This window comes from Diabrotica undecimpunctata, chromosome 3, assembly GCF_040954645.1.
Source record: "Diabrotica undecimpunctata isolate CICGRU chromosome 3, icDiaUnde3, whole genome shotgun sequence".
Classification (NCBI taxonomy): domain Eukaryota; kingdom Metazoa; phylum Arthropoda; class Insecta; order Coleoptera; family Chrysomelidae; genus Diabrotica; species Diabrotica undecimpunctata.
In genome coordinates, this window is record NC_092805.1 from 170016158 (window position 1) to 170032214 (window position 16057).

The 16057-nt window shown below is 32.6% G+C and overlaps 1 protein-coding gene across 1 annotated transcript; it reads right to left on the reverse strand.

Annotated features, from left to right (window-relative positions):
* Positions 1 to 4128: 4128 nt before the first annotated feature.
* LOC140436292 (protein odr-4 homolog) lies at positions 4129 to 9488 on the reverse strand. The gene is made up of 6 exons (XM_072524998.1): positions 9300 to 9488; positions 8733 to 9239; positions 8249 to 8434; positions 7669 to 7873; positions 4785 to 4967; positions 4129 to 4359 (listed from the first exon to the last, which is right to left on the reverse strand). Exons 1-6 carry the CDS (start codon positions 9393 to 9395, stop codon positions 4202 to 4204), a joined length of 1335 nt encoding a protein of 444 aa, XP_072381099.1. The 5' UTR covers positions 9396 to 9488; the 3' UTR covers positions 4129 to 4201.
* Positions 9489 to 16057: the final 6569 nt, after the last annotated feature.

Genomic DNA, 16057 nt, shown 5'->3' on the forward strand with positions numbered 1-16057 from the left:
AGGACGTTCGGAAAAAACTTGAAACCCTGAAGAAGAGAAAAGCAGCAAGTAAAGACGGGATACCAAACGAATTACTGAAATATTGTGGAGCAGCAATGACAGAACAATAATTAACAACATTAATTAATAAAATTATAAAACACAATAAAATACCGGAAGAATGGAAAACGCGCAAACTAATTCTACTGTCCAAAAAAAAAAGAGATAAAAACAGCCAGAAAACTACAGAGGTATAAATTTGTTCAATACTACGCTACAACTTACAACTAAAATAAGTGCTAATAAATCAGAGGATAAGTTTAGCAGATGAACAACAGGGTTTTCGTAGTGGAAGATGGTGTACAGATGCAATATTCGTTATAAAGCAAATTACTGAGAAATCACTAGAGTATATATAATAGACCAGCATTTCTGTGTCTGGTTGACCTAAAGAAAGCTTTTGTGAGATTAAGACTCAAAGATGTAATCCATCTTCTATATTATAGAGAAGTTCCCCTAAATATTATAAAAACTATCGAAAACATCTACCAAAAGAACAAAATGGAAGTCAGAATAGATGAACAATTTACAGAACCTATAGAAATAGGCAGCGAAATAAGACAAGGGGATTCATTAAGCCCCAAGCTCTTCAATTTGATCATGAATGAAATCATCAGAGCGTTAACAAAGGAAGCGGATACAGAATGGGAAACAAAGAAATCAAAATACTCTGTTACGCAGACGACGCAATATTGATAGCCCAAGATAAAGATAGTTTGCAAAGATTGGTCCACAGATTTAACATACGAGCAAAAGAATTTAATATGACAATCTCATCTCAGAAAACTAAAACAATAGTAGTCAGCAAAGAACCAACCAGATGTAAAAAATAAATTGATGGCATCAGTATTGAACAAGTAATGGAAATAAAATACCTGGGAATTACACTGCCTAGCTATGGAGACCTGGACAAAAAGCAAATATAGACTAGCAGGATGCCTTAGTAACACTATATGGGGAAACAGACACATTAACACTGAGTTGGAGTCAAGAATTTATAAAGCCAGTGTAAGAACAATAGTGACATATGCCTCAGAAACAAGACCCGACACAGTCACAACACAAAGGCTACTGGAAACTGCAGACATGAGATTACTGAGAATAATTACAGGAAATAAGCTGAGAGATCGAAAGAGAAGTAAAGACATTAGAAGAAAATGTAACGTACAGTGTATAAATGAATGGACACAAAATAGAAAAAAAAAGAATGGAATAACCACATAAGCAGAATGGAGGAGACCTGTGTCGTCAAAATAGCAAGAGATAAGTCACCAATCGGCAGAAGTATCGGGCGACCTCGCAAAAGATGGAGTGACAACCTTCCATAGAGGTATTAATCCGCCAATTAACAAGCAGAATTGCTTATAAAGAGGAAGAAGAACCTGCGGCTCTGTTTGCTTTATTCACACTTGATTTACCAGTGTTGTGAAAAAACTGTGTACTCTTATAATAATACAATCTCATTTAAATTCCTTTTTCGTCATAAACTGAGTGAATGAATATTGCATTGTGGATTGGGCCTATTGCCTATTGGGGACACTGCATACAAATAAAACGCACCGATAACTTTATCTCATGGGTGGTGTTTTAAGTCCACCTCTTGAGATTATTTAAAATTTCGTTTAGTTGTGTTTACTTGATTGTATAATAAGCTTATTTATATTATCATAAATTGATTGGTTTTAGAAACACTACAGGTTTTATCGAGTAAATTCATAAAACAAAATGTGTGTGTGTGTGTTTTATTGGCACTGGTTTTAACAAGCAAAAAATACCTGAAAGTTAAAATATGCGCCAAAATGTGTCATCAGTTATACTCGTATACACTAACTAAAATAAGAATGTATCCTTATGAATGGATCCAGCTACCAACTAGATGTCTTGATCATCATCATTGGCTTTTACAACTCTTCGTGATTTTTTGCCGCGTTTACTATTCCCTTCCATTGATTCCGATCCTGTACTATTATTTCCCATGGCCTTACTTCCATCTTCTCCAGGTTTTCCCTGACTGCATCTTTCCACCTTTTTCTAGGCCTTCCTGTCGATCTTCTACCATCTGGTCTTTCCCAAAACACATTGCTAATCAGTCTGTCGTCATCACTCCGTACCACGTGCCCTGCCCATCTTAATCTATTGGCTTTTATGTATCTTACGATGTTTCCTTTCCCGAAGAGTCTCTATTTCATTGTTGTATCTGCTCCTCCATTCATTTGTCACGCTGTCCCTGCAAGGACCATATATAATTCGCAGGATTTTGCGTTCCCATACTAATAGCTTATTGATTTCTTTCTTTCTCAATGTCCATGTTTCACTTCCATATGTCACTGCTGGTCGTATTATGGTTTTGTACATTTGGATTTTGGCACGCCTTGAGAGAAGTTTTGACCTCATTAGATGTTGAATGGCAAAGAATCATTTATTCCCCGCCAGTATTCGTATTTCAACCTCCCGTTCTCCTGTGTTTTCACTGGTAATTGTTGCTCCTAGGTATTTGAATTCTTTGACCACCTCAAAATTATGATCGTTTATGGTAATGTTTTGTCTTATTTGCTGTCGTTCCTTTTTTGATACGACCATGTATTTAGTTTTTTCTTCGTTTATTTTCAGGCCTACGCTTAGTGTTGCTTCTTCAAAGTTCGATACTATATCCTTAACTTCCAGTGTTGTCTGTGCTACTGCATCTACATCATCTGCAAATGCGAGAATAATCTTTGCTCCTCTGGCAGTTATGTCTGGTTTGACTCTGGTATAGATTTTTCGCATTGCATATTCCAATGCTAGGTTAAATAGTAATGGGGACAGCGGGTCTCCCTGTCTGAGTCCGGTGCTTATGCCGAAAGCCTTTGAAGTTTTGCCTCCTATTCTAATTTGTGCAAAGGAATTGCTGACACACATTCGCGCAATCATGGTCAGCTTCTTTGGTACGCCTAACTCCATCATTGCACTCCACAGTTTTAAGCGATCTATGGAATCATATGCTTGTTTGAAATCTATGAAGATCTGGTGTACTTCTTTATTATATTCCCAATACTTTTCTAGCATTTGTCTGATAGTAAATATTTGGTCGATTGTTGATCTTCCAGGCCTAAAGCCGCATTGGTAATCGCCAATAATTTCCTCTGTATATGGCAGTAATCGTTTTAGTACAACTGAAGCTAATATCTTATATGTAGTACCGATTAGTGAGATTCCCCTGTAGTTGCCACATGTATCCTTTCTGCCTGCTGCAAGATGTCTTGATCCAGTTGGTTTTTATTTTTGTTACTGGTTTTTGTACACTTTTAAGTAACAGACCTCTGTAATTGTCCTTTTTGTATAATGATACAGTTATGGTAGTTTTCTATTCGTCAGGTATTAGTTCGTTATATGTTTCCGTATAATTTTATTTGGTTTTTCAATTTCTGTATGTATGTTTGTACTTCTAGCGTAATTTTTCCTTTTTGATCATATGGAGGTAATGGTTTTTTGATTTCTATCTCAATATTGGTTTAATTGTAATTATTATACAGATTTTCAAAGTAGTTTGAATAACTTTCTTGATTTATAGTGTTCATCGGTAATTTCCTTGTTGACCGGTTCTTCCTTTTTCGTATGATAAACCAGATCTTCTTATCTCCATGAAGAAGGTTCTGTTTCCACCGAGAGAGCTATAATATGGTTAATATTCTCTCTCTATTATAAAGAGTTCCATTTTTTATTGAGTGCTTATATTTCCATATTGTGGTACCCTTTTTTTGTTTTTCGAGGTCGCTTTTCGCGTCCGCAATTTCCGATGTCAAGTTTGCTATTGGTTTAATCCGGGAGAAAGTTGAATCGTCTAAGGAAAAGAATGCATACGGTTGGTCCAAGTGTTACATCAATCTTGCTGGTGTAATGAACTCGTTTCTGGTATCAAAAGGGAGAAAAACATTTATATAATTCTCCTCATTTAGCGATATTCCGAAGACAACAGCACGTTGTATATAAAGACAACAGCAGCGTCATATATGTTAACGCCGGAAGTTATGGAGTGAATTGGTATATAAACTAGACATTTGCTTCGCTAGTGATCACGTAAGGTTAAGGTTTAGCAATCAAACACATATATCAACTTAAAAATACATATATTTTAAAAAATAAATGCACGAATCTCAGTTCGAACGATAAAATTGGCGTAACCTTAGAACAAGTTAAACAATATAGCGATAATGAGGACAATCAACGATATTGCCCCCACTATGTACACCATTTTGGTTGGATCTGTTGCTATTATCGGCAAGTCTTCGGTTGGATCACTATCTAAGGCACCTTTGTAATATTTATCGAGTTCCAATAAATCTGCAACACAACGTTAGTTAAATGGGAACATGACAATGTGTATAACAATAAAATTTGTCTATAATTAAAAAATGTACAATGAACAAACATAGGACAAACAGAGAGAACCATTAATAACGTATATTAAAGCACTAGAAATTAGCCAATGTTCTTTCAGTCGTTATTTGGAAAATAACAGCAATTTTTTTATAGAAACTAGTCAGAAAATTTAGTATTGATTTCCCATAAGCAAATTTCCATGTTATTTTTACAACTTCTTTTCACGAATTTTCATTTCTACCTACTTACATACAACGTACGACGAAGAAGACATACGACGAGTTACATAGAAACTAGCCAGTTGAAAAATAATCCGCATAAATGCCATATATGCAAAACCTTAAAAATTATCCTTTGAAAAAACAAATATGCATTATATTTCTTACCTGCTTGGCCTTCTACATCCATGATCTCCACTTCATCCTCTACAGTAATGTCTAAAAGCTCTTCCAAAGAAACTTTCACATCCTGTGGCCCTTCTCCAGGAAAAAGATAATCAGAAAGAGCGATATCACTGTCTGGAAGAGAGATGAGGACTCTTCTGGGTGGCTCATGGACACTGTTTATGTCTACAAAATATAAAAACATACAAATTTAAAATGATACAAGTTCTGGTTTAAGAGAAATAACATCAAATTACCATTATGATAAAAGAAGAAGCAAAATGCAGAAGTATAGAGGAATAACATTGTTACAAGTATGCTATAATTTACTATCGAAGTTCATGGTACTAATATAGCTCTCAGCATCTGTACATTTGTACATCTGGACTAGTGTCCATTTTATCAAAAATCTGCCACCAAGAGGGCATATTAATCAAATATAAAGCAACTTGTTTTAATATAGCCAAAATAGAGTACTTAGGACATGTGAAGAGAGGCCAAAAATATGCATTATTACAACTTATTATGCAAGGCAAAATCCGAGGAAAGCGAAATGTGGGAAGACGAAGAATATTCTGGCTTAAGAACTTAAGGGAATGGTTTGAATACAATAGTGCAGAACTTTTTAGAGTGGCAGTCAACAGAGTCCACATAGCCATGATGATTTCCAACCTTAGATAGAAGATAAAACTAAAAGAAGAAGAAGAGTACTATACACTATTTAGCCAAACACTAACACACACTGTTTTTTTTTTAATTGAATACTGCCACTAGCCATTTTCTTTTACATCTATATGGAAGTAATATTCGATAAATTTAGCTTTTTTCAATCAATACTATTTTTGCTTAATTTGTTTAAAAAAAGTTGTTCAAAATATATCTTTATAACCAAATTTTACATTGACAAGTCATAGATGTCATTCTACTCAGCCACAATTGATGGTGACTGTACAACCAACATTCCTTAATTATTTACTGTCTTCTCTAATTACGACTTTTTCCATGTCTCCACATAATTTATTAATAAAGTACATAAGAAACTGACTTAGTAAATACACAGAAAAAGAAATAGGGGAGTAGCAACTAGGATTCTGGAATCTGGAGTAATAGATCAGTTATGACCCAATTTTGACACTACAAGAATTGCAAATACCTGTTACAAATATAAAAGCTCACTGCATGTTGTTTTCAAAGATTTAAAACAAGATTAGTGCCCCCAAAAAAAAGAACACAAATGTTTTGACCACTCAGCATGAAAAAATATTAAACAATCAGTAAAAATAACTTTAGAAACAGCAAAAATAGATGGCATAGAAAGGATAAAAAGTTAGCTAAGATCAATTTGAAATAAAACAATTAGTGGTAAAGATTGAAGGCAAAAACTGATAAGAACTTTCATATTTGGGTAGTTTGCAAGTGAATTTATCAGATTTTTTTTAAATAATCCGGGAGGTCAAAATAAAACTGATGAAAAGCATTTTAGTTTAATTCACTGTGCACGAATTAATAACTTTTTTTGTATAAATTTGGTACACAAACCTAATGAGGATGCTGAATCCAATGTTTTAAAAGTTATCTCATGCTCTCGAGTAATGTCCATAGAAGATTTTTTTAGCACAAGACTTGAAAACGTTAAACATTTTGGCAGCAAATATTCGTTTATACTGGGCAATCAATTGTCATAACATTTTTAAGAATTTTTCACATCCATTGAGAAAAATTCACTGATATATTTATTGCACTGATATCCATAGCTTGATTTTAACAATGCAAAGCTAATATGATCAGATAATTGACAAATGTTTATTGATTCATTAAAAAGCAGTTCCTCTACACAAACCCAATTGAAAAAATTCTGTTTTCATGACATTGAGCACACATACTGAGGAGATCTACACCACTATAAAAAATCAAGTTGTTGAAATATAATACAATCAGTGGAAAATTTATTTTTATTACCACTGTTCCACATCAAACTAGGAATTGAATTGTTAACAATTTTGTAAAAACATTGACCCAGAAGAAAATGCATTCAAGCAATTTAGTCATATTTTTCTGTAGTCAACTGGGATACAAATAAAAGGTCTTTTCTGAATGACGATCACTTGAAATTTCATTTTATATTATTTATTTTACAGGAATATTCATTGGACTTTAACGAAAGCTACTGCCGAAAAACTGAGGGTAACACAAAGGCGAATGGAGAGATCAATGCTGGGTCTGACCTTGAAAGATCGCGTGAGAAATGAGGAGATACGCCGACGAACTGGCGTTGACGATATTATACTGCGAATCAATAAACAAAAGTGAAGGTGGGCTGGACATGTTGCTAGAATGGAAGACGGAAGATGGACGAAGAGATTATTGGAGTGGAGACCAAGAACCGACAAGCGAAGTCGAGGCAGACCACCCACCCGATGGACCGACGACCTAAGGAGAATAGAAACAAACTGGATTGCAGCAGCTAGAGATAGAGAGAACTGGAGACGTTTGGAGGAGGCCTATATCCAACAATGGATGTGAAAACGGGGCTGGATGATGATGATGATGATTCATTGGACTGGACATTCATTGTTTTATAAGCAATATAAGGTTCCAAAATGCACTCATTGATATGAAGCTTGTGACATGAGATTATCTAAAAGCAGTTAGTAAAAATGTTCTTTGAGCTCATTGATCTGCAAAGTGCTTCATCATTTAAATGTTTGATGGCATTGAAAATTCGTTTCTTTCATTCCATTGTAGAAAAATTTGGAGAACAATAATTGTCAAATGAATTTTCAAGATGATGATGTTGAATAAGTAGGTCAACTAGTACTAACTAATATTAAAGGTATATTCTTAATGATCTATGTAGTTTTTATAACAAAAGTACCAATTTTCTTACCTTCAGAATTTTCTTCTTCTATTAAAGAATCCCAGTGTAATTCTAACCTAGATGCCAAACTTCTCAGAATATCCTGTCTAACAGCTTCCATAACTTGACTGACAGTTAACTTTGGCTGAACCCACAATTGGGAAGCTACTTTTCCTAGAAGTTTTAAACTACCGCAAGATTCAATTATGTTTTCTTCTGTATCATTTTGTAAGCACTAGAATCACAAACATTAAGAATTAGATGTAATAGAGGCATGTATTCAATACTAGTGAAGGAAATATGAAGATTTAAAAAAAAATGATTCTAAAGCCCCACATGAACTCCCACCTGAAACAAATTTGTACTTTTGGTAAAATTGCTTGTAATGATGGAAATTTAAAGTCTAGCAAAGAAATAGAATATCTTGTAATACTCTTTTTTATTATCACTATTATTATTTTGTTTAAGAATCATTAGAAGTAATAAAAAATACGTAGTAAAGAGGCTTTTTGGTAAAATCCAAAACAATATTTTTTAATAATCATGTACTGGGAACGATTAAACACTTTTTATGAGACAACTCTCTAGTATTAAAAACAGTAAAAATTACCTGAGTTTGTAAGATTGACACTAACACTGGTTTTGCAGCATCCCCACTTTCTTGGGCCTTATTGGATCTAGTATTCTTCAACTTTTTCTTTCCTGAACCTTCCAATGGCTCCTCTTTGTCTTTAAACTCTCCATCAAACAAAAATACTGCTGTTGATAAATTATCACAAATTTCATCCATAATGATCTACAAAAATTAGTTAGCAATAGTTATATCAGACTTAGATTACACAGATTATTAAAAACACTTTTTACCAAAATACTGTACCTACTATTTTACAACAAAGCTGTTGTACCACAAAGTACAGATACATCTAAAAACTTTCCTTCATTGTAAACATGAATGGAATATAATTATTTTTAACTCCTTTAGAGCTGGATTACTTAGTGTTTGTAATAGTAAACATGATACCAAAGAATATAGACGCTTATAGACTACGTGTCTATATTCTTTGATGATACATATGACAAATATTGATACTAACCTTGATATGTTTCTCCAAAGGCCAATCATTTTCTTCTTTGAGCAAAAACCTTAATTTGTTAAGCTTGATATCACACTGAACATTGGTCCATCTTTTCACAAGAGATCTAACATCAACAGGCTGTACATTATGACTATTGACATCATAACTTCGGCTGTAATATTTCTTTGTCTTTGAAGAAAAATGGAGCACAATTTTTTCACTGGAATGGTTTCCATATAGATACTTGTTTATGTTTAAATAATTGTGGACTGTTTGTAATAATGACTTTATTTTCGAATTGAAAGGATTTAGGACGTCATCTGGAGCTGTTATAAATATGCCCAGAACATATAATCCACCGGGTAACATTCGAGTGGCTTGTTTTGCATGATCAGCAACCCAACTAGGATTAAAATCTTCTAGACTTTGGGGTGTAGGTGCAGCTTTGCCAGCTTTTTTATCCTCATCCGTTTGAAAAGGCGGCGTCTTTGCGAAGTGGATGACATAGTCTTTCTCTAAACATGACTGCAAAGAAAAAATTAAGAAACATGAACATATGTTGATTAAGGTTATGGGTCAACTTGCCTGTCCTAAAATAAGACCTACAGCATATACGTTTTCATCAGCTACAGTTGATAAATATGATAACAGGTTATCGTCTACAATTAAAGTTCTGACCATTATTTACAGTAAAACTAAGATTTATATATTTTAACCTATACAAATACAACTGAGTAATGTTACAATTTGGCACTTTGACATCTCATTCTGTCAGATTTAAGGTAGGTCATGTAAACTAATTTTGTGGGGACATCTAGTAAAAGGAAAATGTACCACTTATATAATTTTTTTTGGAATACATTTTTTATTTAATGTATGTTTAATGTCAAAGTCAAATCAAAGAATATAGACGCTATATTCTTTGGTCAAATCAATCTAATATCTATCATACGTGGTTATTAGGAAGGATAGGTTGGGATTAGTTCTAGGCTGCTAGGGAAAAATAGTATAAGTCAAAAATCTTAATTTTAAAGGAGTAGTATTTTATTATTTGAAAGATGTATTTAAAAAAATTTTAAACCAAATATCTTCTAAAAAAACTTATGGCATAAGTATTACCTTGTAGCGAGATTAAATAAAACGAGTGGTTCGTATTTATATAAATATATTTATTGATAAGTTTACAGTTCGGTAATATCAACTAAACTCAACTCATAACAAAGTGTTCATATATATATATATATATATATACCACGCGATGGGGAACATGGTTAGAAGCAGCTAATTTTTATGCAGATCATTTTGTTAAAATAAAGAACATAATTGATACGTTAACAGATGAAAGTTCCCAATCTCTTTTGGATTCTAAACAAACTTTTCAGAGTAACTTGCTTCAACAAGAACTTTCATTTATAAAATCAAATTTTAGTTTTGTTCAAAAAACAATTACTCAGTTAGAATCACCAAAACTGTTATTGTTCGAAAGTACAGCATTAATAAAAGAATTTGCTTCATGTTGTCGGAACGTTAGAGGTAATATTGGAAAAGATATTTTAAAAAAATTTGAAGCTACTATGGAAAAAAATAAAGGTTACCATATTCTTTCTGAAGTAGTCAGTGTTCTAGCTGGAAATATTTCGGAAACAATTAATTTAGAACCAAATGTTTTGGTTAGTTTGAAAAATGCTCCCGTTACATCAGTTGATGTTGAACGAAGTTTTTCCATATATAAATATATGTACTCAGACAGAAGCCACAAGTTTTTGTTAGAAAATTTTGAACACCACTTGGTCATTTATTGTTACCATAATTCTAAATAAGTTTATTCATACTTAAAAATGATGTAGTTACTTAAAATAAATGTAAATGTAAAATAAATGTAAAATTGTTACTATTTTACGATTTTTTTATTTATTTGTATGCATATTTTGTAAAATATTTGCATATTTTCGGGTAAACACGTGCATATTTATGCGCATATTTTCTACATTTTTATTTGCATATTTGCCGAAGTCTAGTGATATATAATAATGTCGAAAAGGCAGTTAAATGTTAAAAAGACAAAAAAAGACTTTTATTCTGGTGAAAAAAAATCAAACTTTGCAAGATTTTCTTATAGCAAGCACATAATTACTTAAAAATAGAGGTATTCTATATTATATATCAAAATAAATAAAAGTACATTATAAAAACTATTAAAACATATAAGTTTGTCTTAGTATAATTTTTTTACAAATATTGCACAAGCTAAGTTTTTAGTTATGTCTATATAAAACTGTACCTCTTCGAAGTGCAACCAGAGCAAAGTATCAATTTTCTTTAATCAAGCACATCCATGTAACCATCTGTAGTAAGATCTTCATTATGTTCTTCATGACACTCTTTAGGATCTAAATACGAGTCATCTAAAATCGATTTTCTGTATACAACAACAGTGGAATCATGATCAGGCAATACTTCGTTGTCTCTGATATCCACGACGTAATCATATTCTGGTTTAGGCACCTCTAAAACATCATCTTCTACAGGCATGCAATAAATGTTTTCGTCAGTATGAGCATCCCTTTTGACTGATTCTCTTAAATGTATGTGGGAGGCCAACCATTTAGTATAAGTTAATTTGATTCTGGAAAACGTGGTGGAAAGTCCTTCAGAAGATGTTCTTTTCTTGCAAACGTATATCAGCAAAGAAATTAAAAATATCAAAAACACTGCTAATGATATTAAAATGATTAGTATTAACTTGTTGTCTTCTGTAGGAATATCTTGATTTGGAATCGTTGTATTTGATAAAATTGTAATGATCCTTTGAGTTGTAGCTACTTCTGGAAGTATAAATTGAGAAAGTAAACAATTAGCGTACGCATTTGTTAATTTGTTTTCTTTTCGGACAAAGAAAGCTGCTTGGTCAGTTTTGAACAGACTTGGTCCAAATTCGTTTAAAATTTTTAGATTGTAGGTACGATTGCAGGCACTAAATCGGATATTCGTAGTATTTTGATGGCTGTCTACAATTTCACTCACAAAACCGCGATAAAACCTAAAGTTCCAAAAATATTTATCACTCCATACTTTCAAATGATCTTCAGATTTGGAGTAGTAATAGTTTTTATAGTTTGTACTGAAGCCGTTGGTCAAATGTATCTTTTCATAAAAATCTACTTCTCCCAGTTCCGCGTAATAATTCCCAGAAGTGTTGTTAAATTTGCTACTTAGTGCGCTTGTTACAGAATAAACGAATAAATGTTTTCCCAAAATCAACGTCAGTGTGCATCCAAAATATAATTGTTCAGAGCAGGTTAAATTATAACAGTCTCCGCAATTCTTGTTTTTAACGAAAGGATAGAGATAGTAAACGTTGATATATCGATAAGAGTAGAGCACAGTATACGGCTCCAAGTTTTTACTATAGACTAAAAGCACTAACATCAGCTGTATGCAAAATGCTAAACTGCAATTTTTTGAAAACATAATAACAATAGACCATTTGACTGTAATAAACGAACTGGATATTTAACTTGCATAGTTTATGTATGAATTATATAAAAACAGATAATTACAGATAGCAACCACAGGTAGTGGCAATTTTTTTATCATTTCCGTTGGGTGATTTTTTTACCCTGATAGGTGATAAACCGGAATATATTATGATATTGTATCGCTAATATCAATTTCTAGCTATTGGTATATGTTATGAATAATTTTGATAAATATCTTGAGCAACTGAGTTATACAATTTTAATATTGTAGATCTCTATTGTACTTCTCATAACACGATTTTTCTTTCAAACATCCCAAAAAAAGGCTACAGCTACCAAACATTTTTTTAAAAATGATAGTGGGCGGTGCAGTAGAATAGGGCGAAGCTTAATGCAATGTTTTCTATATTTTTAAAATTTACAGGCAATTAAAAACAAAACACAAGCACTTATAATAAACATAAAAATTGACCACTGGCAACGCTTTTCGAAAGAAATGGAACATGATTTTTACGGCCTGTAAAAGGAAATATGACGCTTTATAAGAAGTCAAAGAACGGCGGTAAAGGAACTAATAGAACCGGAACTCATAGAAAAGGATATGTGGATTGACTACCTGCAAAAGCTCTATTCCCCGTAGGGGTCGAAGAGTTAAGTCCATCATGGAAAATTGTTTAAAGCCTTTGTTTGAAGAAAAAAGAAAAAGGCTGTAGAACTTTAAAACCTAACAGAAATCAGTAGTGTCGCAAATTTTCCCGATGATTTCAGAGCCTTTTATAGAGACTTAATTGGAGATACAAATATTGAGAACGAGACGGTATTACCCAATATAAATGACCAGAAAAGCAAGATTTATTTGAAATATTTATTTTACAAGAAGTTTACACCGTTGTTTATTTATTACTTATTTTTATAAATTTTACTGTAGTTGCAATATTGTAGATAACCAGTATTAATTTTTCAATTTAAAATAAAGTTATGTTCCAAATGTAGCTACGTGCATTTTATTACGAAAAACCCAAAAAAAAACCCAAAGAAAAAACTTTAATTTGATTCCTCATTTTTAATTTTTGAAATAACTTTCGTAAAAATTATTTTTTATGGCAGAGGCATGATATTGTAGTTATTTTAATTACAAATCGAATGAGACGTCCTAAGATCCGATTGGTTCTTTTTTATTTTGTGTCCATTCATTTATACGCTGTATTTTACATTTTCTTCTAGTGTCTTCACTTGTCTTCGGATCTCTCAGCATATTTCCTGTAATTCTTCTCAGTACTCTCATCTCTGCAGTTTCCAGTAACCTTTGCGTTGTGGCTGTATCGGGTCTTGTTTCTGAGGCATATGTCACTATTGATCTTACACTGGCTTTATAAATTCATGACTTTATCTCAGTGTTAATGTGTCTGTTTCGCCATATAGTGTTATTAAGGCATCCCGAAAGTCTATTTGTTTTTTGTACTTGATCTCTCACTTCTTTGTCCAGGTCTCTATAGCTAGACAGTGTAATTTCCAGGTATCTTATTTCCATTACCTGTTCAATACTGATGCCATCAATTTCTATTTTACATCTGGTTGATTCTTTGCCGACAACTATTGTTTTATTCGTTCAACTTTATCTGTAGGTTCTATATCTATTTCGATTTCTTTTCCAGTGAGGGTCTTGACTTTGATAAGCATTGTGATATATTATTAATTTACTTAAAATTACTAAAACTATACTGGACTCTGAGCTTCGATTTCGGATTTTTTCCCAAAATCTTAATTTGCAAAGAACACTCTTGGTCGGGAATTTGACGCAGACGCAAAACTAAAACTATTGTTTTAGTTTTCTGAGATGAGATTGTCATATTAAATAAATTCTTTAAATTAAAATATTGCGTCATCTGCGTAACAGAGTATTTTTATTTCTTTGTTTCCCATTCTGTATCCTCTTCCTTTGTTAACGCTTTTGATGATTTCATCCATGATCAAATTGAAGAGCATGGGGCTCAATGAATCACCATGTCTTATTCCGCTGCCTATTTCTGTAGGTTCTGTAAGTTGTCCATCTATTCTGACTACCATTTTGTTGTTTTGGTAGATGTTTTCGATAGTTTTTATAATATTTATGGAAACTTCTCTATTATACAGAAGATGGGTTACATCTTTGTAAAACACTTTATTTAAGTCAATCAAACACAGAAATGCTGGCCTATTATACTCTAGTGATTTCTCATTAATTTGCTTTATAACGAATATTGCATCTGTGCACGATCTTTCACTACGAAAACAATGTTGTTCATCTGATAAACTTATCCTCTGATTTATTAGCACTTGTAAAATTTTAGTTGTAAGTTTGAGCTTAGTATTTAAGAAGCGTATACCTTTGTATATTTCTGGCTGTTTTTTATCGCCTTTTTTGAATAGTAGAATAGTTCGCTCGTTCTCCATTCCTCCGGTATTTTTTTGTGTTTTATAATTTTATTAATGAATGTTGTTAATTGTTCTGTCATTGCTGCTCCACAATATTTCAGTAATTCGTTTGGTGTCCCGTCTTTACCTTCTGCCTTTTTGTTCTTTAGGTTTTCAAGTACTTGAAAAAATTCCTGTACAAATTGTTCATTTGTGGTAATTTCTGGTGTTTCCGGTTTTAGCGTCGTTTGTTCTTTCTCTACAATCAATATTTTGTGAAATACTTCTTCATTTAAATAGGTTTTAACGTGCATCACAAACGGATTACCTTTTTAATAACGAATCCACTTAATGTCACGCCAATTAATCACAGTTCCATCTTCAGCTTTGTTTCGATTAACCATTATACAAGGGGTTGCAAGCGGTACAACCATTTTGCAAGGGGTTTACAATCAATAAAGGTAAGGTCAGGTGTTGTATAAACTTCATATTTTGGAGTATTTCGTTTTGTGCCTTTGCAATAGTTACCCATTTATTCATCAAGTATACAGGGATATTTTTGGACGCGGTTTCTATTCTTCATGCATTGAGTCACATTCTATTTGACTGTGACCAGAGATGAGATCCCATTCCGTAACACACCCATACTTGTTCCACTTCCTACTCCAGACTACAGCACATTGTGTTCATTGTACCATGGGTTATAATAAAACAAATGGCGTTAACTTCACCTACATCGAAAGATGTCCATTCCAAAGGTGGCTATGTGTTACTAGCTACATATGGAATTACGAACTACGTTCATTGTATACATAGATAATAATGGTTCTATATATTCTGGCGCCAATTTTTAAATTAATGCAATTCGTCAGATTTGATACAAAACTTATAATATTTATGCGGTTTACTGTGTATATCAATAGCCCAAAAATGAAAAAATTGTTGTTAACCCCATTTGGAATCAAGCCATCGATGTGATGTATTACTGTAAATACCTACATTGTTTGATTCTGTTTCTGCATTTTAATTTACATCTATTATACATTATCTTGAGCTGGGAAAGCAAAAGGGACAGCATTTTGCTTTTTGTTATTGTTTGGCATAATTTCTTACTCATAGGAAGAGCTGGTTGTTGTAGATCTTGAGGTGTTCACTTGTCGATAATTTTTCTAGGATAAGACTGGTTCTTATCAATTACTCCTTTTGTTGCTTATCATTTTTTCTACTAGAGTATTATTCTGATTTATTAATATTTAATTCACTTTTTGGATACATATTTTGTTAAATAAAAATGAGAGCAATGTTTAATATTTTTTGGTGCAATAAAATTGATCTTAATTCTCAATTTGAGTTATTGATTTTCCAAATGTCTGAATCATATATATACAATTTAAAAACACGTCGTTTATTGCTGTACTAACATAAAATCGAGAATAATGGGCAATTATGCAGTTTTTGCGATGTGGTATA

Excerpts from the sequence above, each read along its gene's own strand:
- LOC140436292 (XM_072524998.1), bottom strand. The coding sequence starts at position 9,395 with ATGGTCAGAACTTTAATTGTAGACGATAACCTGTTATCATATTTATCA. Across the intron at positions 8,435-8,732 it reads CTTTGGAGAAACATATCAAG|ATCATTATGGATGAAATTTG; the intron begins GTTAGTATCAAT and ends TAATTTTTGTAG. Across the intron at positions 4,360-4,784 it reads GGATGTAGAAGGCCAAGCAG|ATTTATTGGAACTCGATAAA; the intron begins GTAAGAAATATA and ends GTTGTGTTGCAG.